The 13,938-nt window shown below is 39.9% G+C and overlaps 1 protein-coding gene across 13 annotated transcripts in view; it reads left to right on the top strand.

Annotated features, from left to right (window-relative positions):
- Positions 1–13,938, top strand: part of Lpp (LIM domain containing preferred translocation partner in lipoma) — a 612,241-nt gene that overhangs the window by 456,166 nt on the left and 142,137 nt on the right. For all 13 annotated transcript variants that reach the window (XM_010624126.3, XM_010624129.2, XM_010624124.2 and 10 more), the window contains one exon: positions 9,666–9,795. In XM_010624126.3, the coding sequence (XP_010622428.1) occupies positions 9,666–9,795 (130 nt within the window). The remainder of the gene's footprint in view (positions 1–9,665; positions 9,796–13,938) is intronic.

Below are 13,938 nucleotides of genomic sequence, written 5' to 3'. Positions count from 1 at the left end.
GTACCTTAATCACTTTCAGTATCGGAAATTATAGATCAATAAATATGTAAATGAAACACTACAGCATTTCCATCTTTCAGAATTCATGAAAAGGAATTATCGACTTCCATAGGATTGCTACTGTATTAATTGTATACTGGTGATCAGTTAGAAACAGTAAATGCTAATGGTGCTTCAGATTTAGTATTGAGCATGATTTTTCTTTGCCTCTGCCGCAGTGTTGATGAATGACACTAAGTCATTCATATTCTCTCATCACCTTCTTGCTACGTTTGAAAGACATCCATAGCTCATATTTGACAGACTGTGTGTGATCATTTAATGCAATAGTTGTGAGCCCCTGTTAAATACCAGTGCATGCATGTACCACCATAGGTGTTGCTCATAGTGTTTCTGAAATGAAGACAACTATTCCCCCTCCCCTGCCTGGCCCTGCAATCCCATTTACAGATCCAGGATATAAAGCTAAGACAAGTTCTTTAAAATCGTGTGAAATGTTATTCAAAATAAGTCGTACAACTTGCTATTTGAACCAGTTTTTTCTGCCTCCAAAGCCTACACTTTCTCCATTACACCACAATCAGTGTTTCTGAAAGTAAGAAGGGCCGCATTAGTCTCCAACCTCTGGTATAATTAGCATCATGCTTTAATCAGTGAGGTTGACTGTCTTGATTAACCTTTATGATAGATCATGTAAGTTTCCTATTTCTAAATGAATATATAGATGTGGCTGTAAATTAGTGGAAAAACACTGAGCTCGGCTCAGAAGACTGTCCTGACTCAACTCCTGACTCTGCCACTTGGTATGGGTGTGATTTTGGCTAAGACACTTGACATTGTGTCTTCATGAGCTATTAGCTCAGTTTATTCCTTCATATGAAAGGAAAGATGGACAGAAAAGAGGAATAGAGAGCCGGGGATTGTAGCTCAGTGGTGCCGCCGCCTGCCTCACAGGGACTGGAGTTCAATTCCCAGTACCAAAAAAAAACAGAGGAATAGAGGTAAAGAAAGACAGAGCGGGAAAAAAGAGGAATTGTTGTATTAGGATTCCTTATAGATAATAAAAGAGCAAAGAAATATGAAGGGATTTTAATCTGGTGGAGACAAATCCTACTTCCTCCTCTGAATTCTGTCTCTCCTCAAGTCCTAATTAAAACCCTTTATCCTTTTGGCATGATTTCAGTATACTGCAGCCCACAAAAACATCTTTTTCTTTTGAATCCATATCACCCATTGAGCTACATTTCATATTCATGCAAGATGATATACCTTTAGAGATAATCTAAATTTCTAAATTAGGGCAGGAAGTAAATGGATTCCATGGGCCATCTCTGGTTCTGTTGAACTCTTATATTTGAAGCAACTAATAATTAGTTACATGAATCTCTTGTCCTTGAGTCTCACAACTGGTGAGTACTGGATGTGGGATTTGAACACAGCAAGGAGAACCTACAACCTAGACCAGTGACGGCAAGCCTATGGCACATATGCCACAGCAGGCTGTTTGTATCATTAGCAGCTCTTTAAGGCTTGCCATCACTACCCTAGACTCTTTAAGTGTAGATGTCATACTGACTATAATTAGCATTTTGGGTTTTTTTGCTTTGTTCTTTTATTTCTTCCCATATGCCTTGGTTTCCTGGCTGGCTTATAAATTCCCTCAACTAGCTACATTCCACTCATTTTCATAATTATATTAAAGCCTAATTAATTACTAGTATTTGTGAGTAATTTAATATAGACCTAGCCAAAAGCTGTAGTTTTCTATACTTCTTGAAACCTGAGAAACAAGGATTTTGGACTACTTCCTCTGTCTCTGGCCAAAAACTCATCTTCCCACTGTGTTGAGCCAATTTGATTTGATTTTTCACAGGTCAAACAAATCTTTATTCTATTATTCTCACCTAAGCATTGTACCTGCCTCCCTGCTGAGGCCTTAACATCCAATACACTCAGTGCATTTGCCAGCAGGCAACCTGTTGGCAGAGGGCAGCCTTCTCATTGAACAAAGCACAAGCCCTTCTTTTACATCCCCTTGCTGGTGGATTACTGAGCAAGAACCCCTCTGACTCAAATGAAAACCACCTTGCATTAGGTGAAATGTGGGGAGTTAACCATTTGTTTGCTGGTTTGCATTTTCCACGAAAAACTCAGAAACAGAAATTTACCTCAGCCATGGAAAGTGATGTGCCAAGCACCCTATTTGCATATTAAAACTGAAAACTGATTTGCATGTTATTTCAGTGTCTCATGTCACGTTCAGGCATCTGTCAATCCCACTAGATAGAAACAGCTTGTACAGTAGGAAAGTGTTTCTGTGAATATAAGACTGAAAATCTAGGTGCCTTCACTTTTTTTTTTCTACTTGTCCACACTTTGGGCTCTCCATCCTCCCCTCACTTTGTTCTGAAATTACTGAAGAAAAGACTAGACCCTCATCTTTTCAAAAGCATGCTTGTTATTCTCAAAGAACAACTACTTTTTAAACTGTGTTCTATTCAGATAATTTAAAATTACAAAGAAACCGATAAATTACTCATAATCCCACTATCCTGACATAAGCCTCATTAACATTTTGGTATATTTCCTTCTAGTATCTGGGATTTTTATACATACATATAAGCAGTCTTACATATGTATTTTTATACATTTGTACTTATCAGATGTACTATTTTAATACCCCCCAGATTTTTAACATGATAATATCAAAATTTTTGAAACAATCTAAACATTTAACAAAAGAGATGGGGAAACCTCAATTTTTTAATAGACAGTGGGATTAGAGCCACGGGCAGAGCTAAAGCCAAACATTGTGGTATCTGTTTGGCAGACTTTTGTTGAAAGTGTTGCTCCAGATGAAGGACATTTGTATGGAATTGTGCATAGACAGTTGCACACTGTGGTAAGGCCTGCATTCCCAGCATTGCAGCAGCTAGATTTTGCATTGATTCAAGCAGCCAAACAAAGATGAAATGTCTTCCTAGGGAAGGTCAGTGCTAGATGCTAGTGGAGGCTAAGATGTGGTTTCCTTTGGAAATACAACAAGGAAAAACAGTTAATTCAATTCATCAAACTTTTGTGTCACCAGTCTTGTAGAGGTGAAGCTAACCAATGGACCCAGTGTCCTGTAACACTCCTGCCTGTCTTCATACCAAATTTCTGTACATAACATACATATAGCCTAATTACAAGGGGAAGGTGTGTTGGTTTAGCCACAGTAGTATGGAAACAGCTTCTCTTAGCCTCCTGCAGATCAATTGAGAGAGCTGCAGAGATCACACACATGATCCATCAGGAGAGTCTGGCTGGAGGAGGTGATAGGGGGACGGAACAGGGAAGTGGGCAATGTGGATGAGGTGAGCGAGAGGGTTCTGATCGGGCATTCCTTTACCGGGGAGATCCGGGACCCCTACTGCTCTTCTCTGTCCTACTTCTTGTCTCCCAAGCTGGGTAGCATCGGTACCAGTGCATTGTCTAACATGGACTCATCCAAATTTCGCTAAAGAAAGGTGACAGAGCTGTCAGCTCATGGCATGCAAGAGGGAAGATGAGACAGTGAAGATTGTTAGAAAATCAAGCTTTTCAAAGTTGAACACTGATTTAAATGAGTTTCAAGACTGGAGTAAAACTTTTCATGCCAGCATTTTGGAGTCTTCCTCTTTGCACTTTTACCATTCATTCTTCAAGAAAATGGAACTTGTGAGTAGAAGAACCAAGAACATGCTTTTCTACTTCATTGAAGCTGTGAGGAATGTGCAGTAAGGATTTCTGATTCTCCCGTCCCTGCTCCCTGACTCCTCTGTAGCCCATTGCTTTTCACCTGAAATTGGACAGGTATCCAGCAAACCCTCTCCCTTGATCAGAAGGGGCGCTCCAGCTGTTTGAACTGTGTGATATTCAGTGAGTCAGGAAGTAGAAGCAGCCACCGGAAACTGCAAATTTGACAAAGCTTAAATGGCGGGTGGGGGGAATATCAGAAATATACTTTGCCGGCAGCTTTTCAGCTCTAAAATGGGGCTAATTCTACCTTTTGAAAAGAAGGTAATTTCAATGTTTCTTTTTTCAAAAACACGTAATTGAAGTCATTTTTCCTCCGAGAGAAGGAATATCTTGCACATCATTGCAAATGGACAAGAAAAATGAGCATCTCTGGTTCCCAGAGTGATAGAGTATTCATTATCATGTAATCTTTCTGAATAGTTTGGCTGCCTTTTCCCAGTGTTTTATCAGTCTGGGCTGTGCTTTTCTGGTAAGGTGCAGAGTGGCACTAAGTTTGAATTATCCAGCACTGTGTAACTAGGCAATCACCAGCAGAGAGGAACTCTGGAAAGAAAAACGCCCCACAGCAAGGTCACTATCCGAGTAATTCCAGAGGCTGATATGGTTACAGATACCAAGTACACGCTTTACAGCGTAGTGCATATGTTTGAGGAGTAACATTGTGGATAAGGACGAAGATTCAAGGTGGTGTGATGTTCTGGGAGTGCTTTGAATCTAAGTGCAGCCTGTTTGCTATTCTTGCCTTTTGTCTTTGGAAAGGATGATGGAATTTTTCCTTTTCTACCCAAGCAAGAGGTGAGGAAGGATCAAATGGCTAAGACATAGTCTTGATTTCATAACCCAAGTGTAGTGAAAGTTCAGCAGACTGCAGAAGCCCTGGGAGCTGCCCACTGCTTACTCAGAATCAGAATGGTGAATGGAGTTCTGATGTTTCAAAGGATGCTGACAAGTGGTTTACGTCCTCTTGTAAATGGAAATCTCTGTAATAATGAGGTTTCCACTTACTCAGCACATGTCTGTTTTTGCAGATGACAAAGTACCTGTAAATGCAATCTGTGATTTCACTGTAAAGATTGGTAATGACATGTACCTTCCATATTGTGGACACAGAAATCTGATAGACTAGCACCAAAGGAATCATTGACAATACCATTTCACAGTAAAGAAACTGAGGCTCAGGAAATGGAAATGATATAAGTCCCTGAGTAAGTTAAAGGCAGCGATACAATTAAAGAGATTTTAAATGGGTCTCCTAAAACTATGTAATAGTACAGAAATCGCTTACATTGTATATAAAACAGATCCAGTGACATAAAGTGTCATAGACGGGATGGATCTTGCTATTTGTGTGATTACTAATCTGGTGGCATTTCCTTGCTCCCCAAGGATTCTGTGTGTGTTTATTTTGTTTACAGAAACAAGTCCTCCATAATGCACACCCCGTCTATAGCATTTAGCAAGGACTAGGCCTGCAAACTTTGCATCTTATTAAGTGTTCCCTTGAATGACCACCTTCTGAGCCCTTAAGAAGAAGGAACCAACTCAAAGAAGAACAAGTTGCAGATAACTGAAAAGTGCATTATCTTACTGTAGCGAAAGAAAAATGCAAAAATGTATTAGTAGAAAGAATAAAAACGACTCACTTTCCAATGGCTTTCAACCATGAGCCTTTGATCTTCTCCAGCCCCCTCCTGTGGTAGTTGAGGCTGTTTGGCCTGGTGAGTGGAAGGTTTTCCTCCACATGGTAACTCAGGCCACAAGCTGTCACCTTCTTGTTGCTCAGATGGTTCCATCCAACTGCAAAGACAAAATGAGAAATGTAGTCGAGCTCAGAAAGAAGAAGAATACAAATTTGGTCAGTAGTTAGCAGCTATGTCTGCCATCCTGAATAAACTCCACAGATTTTCTAAGACACATCAGCCAGTAAATTGCTCAGAAATTCCATGATGTCTGATTGCATGTTTACATGGCTGTGGTGTAAGAAGATGTTTGCCAATAGGCTTATTTCAGAAGCATGACTTTAATAAAGGTAACCATCATTTTGAAGCGTTTTACATTTTTTGTTTTCTGAAACAGCCTCTCCAGCCTAGTCCTTGCGGTTTCTCCTCTATTTTCTAACTATTTTGCTGTTTCATATGCTCTGGTTGTGGAATGTCTGTTTACTTCCTCCTTCCTTCCTTCTACCCTATTTCCCTGCTTCGCTTTATTCTTGTTTCCTCCGTCTCTTTTCTTTCTTGAAAATTACGGCTTATACTTTAAATCAAGCTAAGAGGTTGTCCCTTTCTGTCCTTCCTCCGTCTCACAACACTGATCTTAACACCGCTTACTGCTTACATTTTTAATTATCTATTTTCACCTCTTTTTCTTCCTAAGTAGTTTATTTTCAGAAGCAGAAACTTTAAATAATTTGATTTTGTATTTATAGTTTTCAGCACTTGGCAGTCTCTAAGCAAAAGTATGTTAAGATAATGTTGAGGGAATCCTCTGAAATCTATTGTTGATAACTGACCTGTGGCTCACACTGTTGTTTTTGCCTTTTCTAGGAGATTCAGATGTTTCAGAGACATTTATGTTAGTGATTAATATTGATATTTATATGAACTGTTTTCTTAGAAAAGCCTAAAAGCTTTGTTCATACATGTTTCAAAATGGCATTGCTTGGTAGGGAGCAGTAAACCTCCACTCAGAAATTTTAAAAATCTTGCCTCACATAACAGTCAGGTGACTCAAATCCATATTTGCACAGAGCCATCGTGCCAGACTGCTGGGAGACAGTGCTGTCAGGTCCCTGCCCAGCATTATAGCATCACAGATCCCCCCAGGTGGGCACACCTGCTTTCCCTCAGGGTCCTGCCAAATTCTCCGAAGTGGCTCTGTGCATGGGGCTGCTCACTGACACCCTTAAGCTCCACCACCTCACCCATGAAACAGGATCGTGCACCATGCAGAGCCTTTGAGATTATAGGTGTGGGCGTGTGCACCTTGCAAAGGGTCCTGCAAAATGAGGAATCGTTATTCCTCGGTGAGAATGTGGCTGCTGTCATCTACATTTCTGCTTCTGAGGGAATAAAAATGAAAACACAAATCATCTACTTGTAGCGCCCCCTCCAAAATTTCCATTATATTACGCAAAAACTTGCTCATTAAAAATGAGTTGGAGGCCCGGAGATTTAGCTCAGTGATTCTGCCACTTGCCTCACAAGCAGAAGGTCCTGAGTTTGATCCCCGGTACAGAGAAAGAAAAAAGTTGGGCAGAGCTGTGATACGTCCTGAAGACATGGGGAAGGGTGAGAAAAGTGCTAAAGTACTCCTTATGGAAGTGAACACCGGAAGGAAGTCCTAGGATATCTTCCTTGTTATCAGAAACACCCTAACTGAAGAATCTTGTATTTTCCCTTATATTTATGACAGGCATTAAGTAGTATATAGGGAGAGTCCTGAAAAAAGTGGAGGTCAGAAACACTGAGAAGTGATCTTTTGGGGCCTTTCCTCATCACAGTACCAGAAATCAATGATCAGTATTACAGATGGTCCACAACCACCATGGTTCCACTAATGAATTTAGACTTCTGTGATGTGAAAGAGATACTCAGTAGAACCATACTCCCGTAGTGTCATCTTGTTCTTTTCTGGGGTGATATTCTGGTTCAAGATCCTGGGCCCTGGCATGCAGCTCTAGCTCCAGCTAAGCCCCAAGATGCAAGGGTTAACGAACACCCGATACTCTGCAGTGTACTGGGTAGCTGTCTGTGATATTCATAGTGTGGGCACCTTAAAGGCCTGTCTGACTAATCATGCGTTTATCAGGGTATATTTCCATCCTGATTTGAGGAGTATCTGTATATAGAATAGAATCTAGAGAGATGAGCCTTTCCAAATTTGTTATTTCAGAAACAACATGGCACACAAATAAGAAGGATTATTTGGAGAGTAAAAAGAATGATACTTTTTTTAAATCTATGAAATACTGACAATGTCAGCACTTACCAATTAGACCTCTATTTGAAATGTAAGAGCAAAGAGTAGAGTCTGAATTTCGTGCCCCCTTTGTTTATGTTGAAAGTGAGTCAGATACACATGTAGCTTTAGAAAATAACAAATGTGTCCATTTTCTGTGGGTTTGCCTTAAGAGTAGAAAAGAATTATCAAGCGTTCTTTAATAGTTATTCACTTCATTGAAATAGCTGGTGCCATTGCTGTCCCAAGCAAGAGTTCATATGTTTCTAGCATTGCTCTAAGGGAAACAGTATTTGGTAAAACATATGGAATTTGAATTCAGATGATACCATACTTTGGGCTCACGCTCTCCTTTTATTGCAAGCCTGGAAAAAAAGATATAGTTCACTTCCTTGTCCTCACTTTTTTTATTTTGCTAGCTGCAGTGGGATGATGTCCTCTCGTAGAAGCCTGTTAGGAGAGTTAAAGAGAAACCCTTCATTGCAGCAGTCCGAAAGGAGTTCTATATAGCATGAAGTGCAGCTATGTCACCTTAATTATCACACACTGCGGCGTGCACTGGCAAGCCCAGTGTACAGAAAGGAGTATGACATAAAGTTTACAGGCTTGTCCAAGGACACCAAGTTAGGGTCGTAGTTGAGTATATATATCGTTTGACTATCTCTGGCCACAAATCCTCATCTCATTCCAATCTTACAGGTCTCCCATTCTCCATACACTCCAGAAAGAACTCCCCAAATTGAATTAGATCATCTCCAAGCTAAAATGCCTTATTATAGTTTCTACTTCCTTGATGTTCCTGAGAACATACAGATATGTTCCCTGTGTGAACTACTAAAAATTTTAAATAAACTCTCTATGCATTTTTATAGAAGCCATTTTCTACCACTAGGAATTTGTTTAGCTTATCAGATTTTGTGAGTTGGCCATGGTGTTACTCAGGGGCTCCTGACTCACAGAAAAGCCCTAAACACCTCAGCATGACAGGGCAGGGATTCCCTCAGGCATCCTCTCTCTCCACCACTCCACACTTAAACACAGAGCCACAGTGGCTTTGCCCACTCACACTAAACTGCTGCTCAACTCTGACCTTTTGCCGTTCTTGGAACCTCCCATTTGACTTAGGTTGGAAGCTGATTCCGGGATCTTTGTCATATCCACTGTTGTTATCATCATCCAAAAAATGCTGTTTCCTTGATTGCAATAGTAAAATTTCCTGCTATAAAATAAAGCAATAAACTCAGAAATTAAAAGTCCCATAAGAATCTACCTCCAGGGAAAAATCCCTTCTTTAACTGGAACAGAAGTCCTTTATTCTCTGAACTCCTTATCTGATGTTATTAGATTCACCTCATTTCTCATCTCATACTTTACGTATGTCCAGAAACACATAAATGTCAGAAGCCCCTCGTGGTGCCTGTTTTGAAAACAACTTTTACCTGCATATTTCCTCTCTCCTTTGTTTCCTTTACACAGGAAGCTTTCCTCCAAGGCCCTTTGAGAGGTCCATCCTAGTGCCTTCATTGTGCAATTTCGATAGCTGCTTCATTTTTATTAACATGCCATGCATGCCTTCATCTTGACCATGAAGTCTTTCAGAGGAAAAGCTTCAATTTATTCATCTTTTCAATAAATCCACAAATGATACAAAGTAACAGCTTGGCAAATGTCAAATGACATAGATTCCCTGTTGGAGATGTGGATTCCTAAAGCCCAGGTGATGGTTCATTTAGATAAAGAAATGAATGAAGAGATATGTCCAAGGTTAGACACTGAATAAGGCACAAATGTTAATCTAATACCCAGGTCTCCAAATAAACAAGTCCAGTGCGTTTTCCTTTCCCAGTGCAAACATGCCCGACTCATGCTGATTGCCCTGGTTGATGTCTAGACTCAAACGAAAAGATAATGAGCTTTCTATTTTTCAGGGTGGACACACAGGGCCTATGGGGCCTCCATCTCTTCCTCCTCCTTCCTTCCGCCCAGAAGATGAGCTGGAGCACCTGACCAAAAAGATGCTCTATGACATGGAAAATCCCCCTGCTGATGAATATTTTGGTGAGTGGGGACTAGAGGTGACTTTTGAAGTACATGACCTGTTCAATTTGCATTACTGGGTAATGGGGAGCATGATGGGCTCCACTGTTTTTGAGTGTGAGAGATGGTAGGTACACACACACACACACACACACACACACCCGGATCAGGCCTGGAATTTTTATTGGAAGACTGTTAGCTATGGGTTAGCTGTATAACTTATACTATGATCTCAGAGTTCCTTAGACTTCTTGGAGATGCAAATTTCAATTTAAGATCATATTTGACAACTCTTGAGATTTCCATTAGGAAAACTAGCACGATTGTATATGTTCAGCTTTCAGACTGACCTAAAGATTAATGTCTAAAATTGGAATTGAGAATTTCCTGAGCTCTACATTCTCAATTCTTTCCCCATCTGAGTTCAAAGATTTATTTTTTTTTTTTTTGGTGTTTTTAACTTCTTCCCTCTTCAAAATGGCAAGTAACCTGAACAGGTAATCCTTTCTCCGCGTAAGTACAAGTTTATGAGTTACATGCCAGTTGTGGAGGTGCAGTGGGCATATAATTTGTGATGGAAGTTGCAATGATTCAAAGGGGTAAGACAAACACACACAAAAATGCTACTTTAGATAGAAAAGTGATAAGACACATAAGATCAAAGTCCATTGTCACAGATTTTTAAAGTTCTGTCAGGAGCAACAGAAATGCTTTATAAAAAGGATTAAGAGAACTTGCACCCAGCCCTTTTATGTATTTTTTTAATTTTGTTTTTGTTTTGGGGGGGGGGTTTTGTTTTGTTTTGTTTTTTTCTCATTGAGTTTATTGGTACATTTTAGGCATACAGTACAGTTACTTTCATCATTAGGATCTTGTACCTTTACATGACAGGTCTTGGTTCTCATTTTTTCCCCTTATCCCTGCCAGCCCTTTTAAACCAATGACTCTTAGCTTTTGTGTGGTGAAGACTGTTTCCCTCCCAATCTATTGGAATGAAAGAACAAGTCTTACCATTAATTTGAGATAAAGAATAATAATATTTTACTTAGCTAGGTGTAATGGGGCATGCCTGTGTAATCCTAGCACTTCAGGAGGTTGAGAGAGGAAAATTGCAAGTTTGAGGCCCAAATGAGCAACTTAGTAAGACTTGTCTCAAAAGGGGATTGGGAGTGGGATTAGATAGCTAAGTGCTAGAGTACTTGCTGCCATTTATGAGTCCCTGGGTTTAATCACTAGCACTACCACAAAAAGTCTTCATCTTTTACATTGCTACAGTAGTTTCTAAACACTGCTTCTCTGCTTCTGATCTTGTCTCGAACAGGGTAGTAAGCTTTTGTTAGTTGGCAACCCCTCTGAGAACGACCACACTTTGAGTAGCTGCTTAGGGACCTGTAGATAAGATATTTGAGGAGCAGTATGAGTAAATCCTTCAAGGCGGGGAAGTTGCACAGGGTTTTTACTTCTTCAAATATTTGCTTTGCCTCCTATTTGGGAATCCATAATGAAAGGTAAACTAAGGGTATTCATCCAAAGGCACACAGGGGATGGGGGGAGGTGGTGATATGAAAAACATGGCCTTTGTTTGTACGCAGGTGGCATGTAGCTTAGTTATTAAGTGAACACATGAGTGGGAATAAAGAAGTCTGGTTCTCATCCCTTCTGTGCCCGTGGCAAGCTGAGCAATATAATGCCCACCATTAGCCTGAGCCCCACTTCCCACCATGGTAAAACAAATTTGTGGAGCAAATGCTCTCTTGCATTTCTTTCAACACTATTAAATTCACTATAGAATAAGCATTAATCCCAAAAGGTATCACAGTAAAACTAAACATAAAATGATGGAGATTGGCACACATGCACAGAGAATAGTAAAACAAAACAAAAAAATGACAAAAATCTCCAGTTATTAGAATACAGTAAAAATTTATAGTGCTCTTGGTCATTACAGTAGGATGAGGGTTTATATTGGAGTCTAAGGTACATTTTTTTTATAAAGCATGTTAAAATGGAAAAATGAGGTCTGTGTTTAGAATATATTAAAATTAAAAAGCTTCTAAAGATGAATGCTTTAAATATTACTGTGACAAAATATATATCAATAAAGAAAATAGAATGTGGATGATAACTGTGTTAATGAATATCTACCTAATCAGGATATAGGGACTAAGTAAAAAGTGTCTTTGGATACAAAAGAGTGCCCTACCTCTTATACAAACTAACTTAGAAAGCTTGAGCAAATACTCTTTATCCCTTTAGTTTTTGTTTTATCTATAATATAGAAATAATAACTATCTTGTACTGTTATTGTGTGTAATGAATGAAATATTTATAGAAAGCACTTAGCCAAGTTATTGGCATGTAGAATATGCTCAATAATCAAAGTTCTCAAATGCTCAGGATGATTGCAGTTTATTTAAGTAAGATGCGCCAATTAAAAACCCATGGATAACGCTTGATTTAAATTTAAATTTCTATCGACAATAGAACATATGTCACCAATTGGGAAGTAATCATTGCCAAATGGTGGTTTATAACCATGAGAGAGAACTTGAAAAGGTGACTAACTTTTATTGAGTGTTTATGATATGGCAGCACTATTTTATGTACTTCACAAGAATTAACTCATTTCATCCTTACAAAAAAATCATAGCCCTGTGAAGTAGATCCTATTATGATTTCCACATTAGGAAATTAAGACACAGCTTAATGTTAAGTATTTTCCCGTAATAACTAATCGATTGCAGGACTGAATTAGAATCCAGGCTCCAGACTGATATCTTTAAACACCACATTGTGGGAAGAGATACAAAGAGGCAGCCAGGCTGAATGTTTTAAAAAGGATTTATGTAGGAGATTAGTTTGGGATAGATAGAAAATAGGGGATATTCTCTTCTAAGTAGATGAAATAAGGAAAAAGCAAGTTGAAGTCTTAGCTTTTGAAGGAAAATGTACTCTGTGTGGAAAACAGCCAAGTGCATGTTACTGCAGAAGAGTACTCTGTGATGTTAGAAGAAAACATTCGTCTTACCTCTAAAAGTGTTTCTTACCTATTAAGGAATCTGAGGAGAGTTATGGTGTTTTATTACAGCCCAAGACAGAAAGTGACAAATGATTTAATCAAAGTTCGCCTAATGTTCTTTGACAATACAGAAAAAGAAGAGGAAATATCCAGAAGCAGGAATGGAAAGGTGTTGTATAAAGGATAGCCTTTGAGTAATTTTACAGTGAGGCTAGCTGAGATTTGGAAGGAGGAAGAGAGTAGAGAAGCAAAGTCCTTTCAAGAGGGGGTCGGGGGGACGTCAGAGTAAAGGATCTGTGTGGGGAGTAGTAAATATTAGGAAGCCAGGTAGTTGGAGAAGTCATGAATCCAAGTGTGGTGAAAGCCCGTGCCCTGGGAGCTGTTCATGGACAGGGAATGACAAAGAAGGTGACCTCCCAGCCAGAGGCCTTGGTTTGAGTGCCAGCCTCTCTCTCCTTTATCTTCCCACACTTCCCAGCCGCCTCCTCTGTACCTGCCGCTGTGTGGGGTTTAGAGACATCCTGCTGTGGAGAGGCTGTGCCTCACCAGACTCCCTTTCCTGGGACAACATAAGCATAAGGGGTTCCAATGTGTATGTCAAGGCAACGTTGAACCTGACCTGGGCATTCTCGGGTATAGATGAGAGAGGCCAGTGGTCTGTCTGAAGCTGAGAGAAGCAGGGTTCCATAGCATGACATTTGTGTCGGGGGGACTTGGACCAAGAGAGATGGACAAATGCTTATTTTGCTATTAGACTTTTACTGGGCTAGAAATGCCATTGGCAGGCACCACCCTTAGGAACCTCCCTCTCCTGCAGTTCTATCCTAGGCCCCACCGAAGCCCCATCACCAATGTTTTTTAATTCCTACTGTCTTTAATGCTGGAATTTTACTGAAGCCATGTCTGATTTGCTGGAGGTAATTGTCATCACGTGAAAGACCTGCTAGATCTGCCGGACTGCGAGCCGCTCCAAGGAGTCAGAGGAAACAAAGTGTGTCAATCACTGGGTCAGCAGAGTGGGCTCTGTTGGGGCTGTGTTGCTTTCTGTCCATGCCCTGAAGTTAAGGGTTCATAAATATGTGATCATGTTTTTTTCTTTATACATCTTTTTGTTTATGTTTGAAGAATAGTTATAATCATGGTAT

Source organism: Fukomys damarensis, unplaced genomic scaffold (assembly GCF_012274545.1).
Source record: "Fukomys damarensis isolate Sample0158 unplaced genomic scaffold, DMR_v1.0_HiC HiC_scaffold_12, whole genome shotgun sequence".
In the NCBI taxonomy this organism is placed as follows: Eukaryota; Metazoa; Chordata; class Mammalia; order Rodentia; family Bathyergidae; genus Fukomys; species Fukomys damarensis.
This window is presented reverse-complemented; position numbering and strand designations above follow the sequence as displayed.